This window comes from Sciurus carolinensis, chromosome 2, assembly GCF_902686445.1.
Source record: "Sciurus carolinensis chromosome 2, mSciCar1.2, whole genome shotgun sequence".
NCBI lineage: Eukaryota > Metazoa > Chordata > Mammalia > Rodentia > Sciuridae > Sciurus > Sciurus carolinensis.
In genome coordinates this window covers 175,231,280-175,236,161 of record NC_062214.1, presented here as the reverse complement: position 1 = coordinate 175,236,161, position 4,882 = coordinate 175,231,280, and the positions used below count along the sequence as shown (strand labels likewise).

At 62.0% G+C, this 4,882-nt stretch overlaps 1 protein-coding gene across 2 annotated transcripts; it reads left to right on the top strand.

Moving 5' to 3' along the window:
- Window positions 1–238: 238 nt before the first annotated feature.
- Window positions 239–4,472, top strand: Ngb (neuroglobin). 2 transcript variants are annotated; one of them, XM_047541143.1, is made up of 4 exons: window positions 239–527; window positions 1,986–2,052; window positions 2,250–2,369; window positions 3,443–4,472. In XM_047541143.1, the coding sequence occupies exons 1-4, from the start codon at window positions 439–441 to the stop codon at window positions 3,575–3,577; spliced, it is 411 nt and encodes a 136-aa protein (XP_047397099.1). In that variant the 5' UTR covers window positions 239–438; the 3' UTR covers window positions 3,578–4,472. The 2 variants fall into 2 exon arrangements, with proteins under 2 accessions (XP_047397099.1, XP_047397098.1); XM_047541142.1 differs by having other exon boundaries at window positions 1,941–2,052.
- Window positions 4,473–4,882: the final 410 nt, after the last annotated feature.

Below are 4,882 nucleotides of genomic sequence, written 5' to 3'. Positions count from 1 at the left end.
CCGAGTGAGAAACCCAGGCCCAAAGAGGCTCGACGATCTGTTCAGCTCTAAACCTGGACATTCCCCAGGCCTCCAGGTCGTCCCCGGCCAAGGTGGTGGCAGAGGGAGTGTGCGCCCTGCTGGACGAGAGGGGGCCGCGGGCCGCGGTTGCTTTAAAGGGCGGCTCTACAGCTGCGGGGTGCAGGGCGCAGCAGCCCCAGCGGGGTCCCCGGAGCGCCAGCCGGGCTGACATCGGGGGGCGCTTCCACCCTTGGCGGGCTGCGGGCGTCTGCTCTCCGCCTCGGGCCAGGCAAAGGAGCGGCTGTTGGGCCCCGCCCGGCAGAGGCCAGGGGCCGTAGGCGGAGGGGTCAGCCTGGCCGCGGGGATGGCGTGGCACGTGCGGTGAGGGCGCCCGCGCCCCGAGGGTCCCAGCGCAGCGCCTTGCATCCCGGAGAGAGCATGGAGCGCCCGGAGCCCGAGCTGATCCGGCAAAGCTGGCGGGCGGTGAGTCGCAGCCCGCTGGAGCATGGCACGGTCCTGTTCGCCAGGTGAGGGCTGCCCGAGCGCCCCGGGCGCGGGTGGAGGGGTGACACGCCAGGAACGGTCTCAAGGCAGCCGCATTGGGACCGGAGGAGGAAAAACCGGCCCGCTGCGGTGGCGCTGGGGCGCCTGCCAGATGTGCGCCAGAGGAGCGGGGCGCGGGGCAACGGGTGGCGCACCCTTTTCTGCTCTTCTCTGGGCTGCGGGCGCATCTTAGGAGCCAGCGCAGCACACCCTGCTCCCTGCTGGCCTCGCTGGGGACGGTGGGGTCCTCCACTCGAATCTCCTTACACTTGGGCGGGCGGAAACCGGTCCCGCGTCGTGTCCCCTCCTCGACCCTGCATTTGCCGAGTGTTCTCTGGGTGGGGACTGCAGGGGTACCCACAGCTGCCGGTAGGAGGAGACTGGAGTGTCCCCAAGGCCAGTTGGGGCAGGGTGTGCCAGGCGCCCCAACTGCGGGACGAGCTCCCGCGCCCCAGGAGTGCGCAGTCCCAGCAACGTGAAAGGACCAGGTTAGGACCAGAAAACCTCCAGAGAAGAGGTGACAGACACCCAAGCCTTACCATAAGGAAGAAGGGTAAGGGGTGTGCAGGTCCCATCAGGCAAGGGAGAGCTAATTTCCAGCCTCACCTTGGGTCTCTCTCTGGAACTTCTCTGCCATCACCAATGGGGTAATACTCCCTACATCCTGGTTTTTCAGGAAACTTGACTTCCTAGGCCAGCCCCAAACTTCTGACCAAGTTTTGCAACCCACCCCTAATCCCCCAAGACACAGTCATAAAAAACAGAGCCACAGGAATTACACAAAAGCATGAACCCTCCAGAATAGGGGTCGTAGCTTCTGGTTGTGCCTCCTGAATTTCCCCAAGCTCCCTTTTTCCCCTCTGGCCCTGCTGTGGCTCCACTACTTTTCCGCAGGTTGCTTAGCCTCTCTGGGCTTGTTTCCTCCTTTGTAAAATTGGTCTAACACTTGCACTCACTGCTTAAAATTATGAGGGATGCAAAATTACAAGGCAGCCACCTGTGAAGAACTCAGCGTTCAGTAAGTGTAAGGACTTTGTTTCTGCTAGAATCCTTGCTAGTCAGAGCCTCGTCAGACCCAGGAGACTGAGGAGTTCTGACCCAAGAGCAGGCGGGGGTGTTCCCTTCCCCAAGGTAACTCCAGGTTTCCTACTCGAGGGCTCCTTCCCGTCCCAAACGACCCCTTAACATTTATGGAGGGGCCACTGTATGCTGGGTGCTGAGAGACCTGGGGACACACTGTCCTCTCAGGGATGCCCTGCAGGGCCTGGGGAGGTGAGCAGGGCATTGGCAAGGCCGAGGGGCTGACGGCCCAGACCACACTCAGCTCACTGTGGCCAGCCAGGCCCCCTGGGGCTTTCTGGGCACCCATACCTGACGCCGACCCCCTCCGGCCACAGACTGTTTGACCTGGAGCCGGACCTGCTGCCTCTCTTCCAGTACAGCGGCCGCCAGTTCTCCAGCCCGGAGGACTGCCTGTCCTCCCCGGAGTTCCTGGGCCACATCAGAAAGGTGAGGGGCAGCAGGGGCGCAGGCAGGAGGCCGTCTGCCCCGGGCGTGGGCTGGCTCTGGCTCCTGCTGGACGCCTGCTCCTCCTCCTGGCGGGCCCCGGCCTGTCCTTGCCCCCACCTTCCCAGGCTCATCCTGTCTGGTCCTGTGCAGGTGGGGCTGCTCTGGCCCCTCTGTCACTGCCGTCTCTGCCTCGGCAGGTGATGCTCGTGATCGAGGCTGCAGTGACCAACGTGGAGGACCTGTCCTCACTGGAGGAGTACCTTGCCGGCCTGGGCAGGAAGCACCGGGCTGTGGGCGTGAAGCTCAGCTCCTTCTCGGTGGGTAAGGGGGCCCTTCCTCTCTCCAGAGCTCCGACCTGGGGCAACCACTCTCTCCCAATCCTCCCCTGTCACCTGTTCTCTCGCCCTATGTCCATCCCTTCAGATGACCAGGGCTGGGGGCCCTCATCAGTTGTTACCTGCTGTGTGACTCTGACACTAGCTTGACCTCTCTGAGCCTCCAAGTTCTCTTCTTGGCTACACCTTTTTTTTTTTTTTTTTTTTTTTTTAGAACCATAAAAGTTTAGGACTCTTTGGGATTATATGGTCTGTTCAGCCTTCCATATGGTCTGTTCAGCCTTCCATTGTTGGGTACCAAACCACCCCAAAACTCACTGCCTTAAAGCAATTTCTAATTTCTTGTGGCCAGACTCAGGTGGGCGGTTCTGCTCCACGCGGTGTAGTTGGAATCACCCACATGTGGTGTCCAGCTCAGAGTCCAGTGGGGGTTGGGAGGTCCAAGCTGACCTGTGGGTAGATAAACCTTACCTCATTTGATAGTAAGGATAATAAACAAGAGCGTTATCAGCACCAAAGGCTTACTGTATGCAGATGCCGTGCTGTTTACAGATGATCCCACTGAATCTGCCAGCAAGCCCAGGACTTGGAACTTCCACTTTGCCTGTGTGACTGATAGAGCAGTGGAGACTCAGAGAGGCTCTGTAACTTGCTCAAGGTCACCCAGCTCTTTGGTGGTGGTCAGAATCTGCACTCAGGTCTATCTGGCTCCTCAGCCTAGACTCTTGCCTCCATGGCTGCTGTGTTGCTGGGGAGGACACTGAGGCTCAGGGGCAGTGATTAGGTTGGGTCTCAGCTGGGCAGTGCTCAGTCCTGTCATGGGTGGCTGTGTGGAGTGGAAAGTTCCATTGGCTGTAATGTGTCACCCTTGCGGGGAAGGTGGGCACAATGTGGTTCCCAAGATTGGGGTGGGACCCTGCTTAGGAAGCAAGAGCCCTATGCAGGGGAGAAGGCAGCGCAGAGCCCTTGCTGGCCTTGGGCCTCAGTCTTCTCACCTGTGAAATGGAGCGCTTCCTTCCTGCCTTTGGAGTGACTCGGTCTCCCTTCCTCTGCAGACGGTGGGTGAGTCCCTGCTCTACATGCTGGAGAAGTGCCTGGGCCCGGCCTTCACTCCGGCCATGCAGGCCGCCTGGAGCCAGCTCTACCGAGTCGTAGTGGCCGCCATGAGCCGGGGCTGGGACGGCGAGTAAGAGGTGGCCCCTACCCAGAGGGGCCCCAGCTCTCTGTTTGTCTGTCTGTTGGTCTGTCATTGTAGCCCTGGCTCCCCGAGGCCTCCCTGCATCTTGGTCCTTGTCCCCTTGGCCACACTGGAGAGGCGATGGAACAGGGCCGGGTCCCCGGCCCACACGCGCGGCAGGAGGAGGGGCTTCTGCTCCAGGAAGGGGTTTCTGGGCTCCCCTCTTCCCTGGCCTCTTCCCTGCCTGCCTTCTCAGCTCCCCAGCCTCCCCCTCTTGCCCCAGGAGGAGGAGCAGAGTCTGGGGGCAGCGGTGGCGCGGGGCCGGAAGGGGCTCTGAGCCCGCGGGGCCCTTCGTCTGTCCGCCCTCTCGGGAGAGCCCAGGACGGGCGGCTGGGCTCCAGCACCTTCCAGGGCCGGTCTGGGCCATGCTGCTTTCCTGCCGGGGTGTTCACGTTCCACAGCAGAGAAAGAGCAGCTTCGGGTGAGGGACAACGGTGGGTCCCCGCAGGGGAGCCGGGAGTGAGCTCCGGGAAGGGGTGCCCTGGCTCTTTGGGGCTCCCCTGCCTCTCGGCTGCTCGGTGTCCCCAGAGATTGAAGTCTCGCTCGGCAGAACTTCCGGGGCCCCCTCAGCACTTCTGCTACTGCTCTGTGGGGACAACCAGGCGGGAGGGGCTGGGAGGTCGAGGACGAGGGGCAGCAGGCGTCCAGGGCTTTTCCTCAACCCCTGCCTCCAGCAAGGCCGTCTCCTCCCTTCTGCCTCTGTTCTGCTCAGCCTCTAGGGCGGGGGCCTCAGCGGCCATATTTACTGCCCCTGGCGTGCCAGTGCCTGGGCAGGCGGGGGGAGGAGGAAGCCGCAGGAAGGGCCCCGGCTGCTCCCAGCACCCGTGCTTGCGTTGCGCTCTGCTGTGGTCCTGTACACGCTCAAGGAATAAACATGTCCCCTATGCCTCTCTGACCTTCAGGAACTGGTCTGTTCTTGGGCCTTGCCTGCTCTAAGCGCCGTCCCCTGCAGGGCATGGGACCTAGGGCAGCATGCGAGGACACGGGGGCCCAGGCCAGAGCGGGTGGAAAAGAAGGCAGTGACGGAGATGGAGCTACTGCTTTGGGGTCCAGACTGGCCAGCAGGCCACCAAACCCAGTCTCTCCTGTGCTTACAGCTGGGTGACGCTCCCAGCCTCCCTTGCAACCCGGCAGGGCAGGGCCAGCTCTGTTCAATGGACAAAGTTGGGGGGGTGCGCCGCTTCTTGGTGTGTCCTCCAGGCCCCCATGGGCTCCTTCATGTTCTGCCGTCCATTGCTGGTTCGATGAAGATCTCACA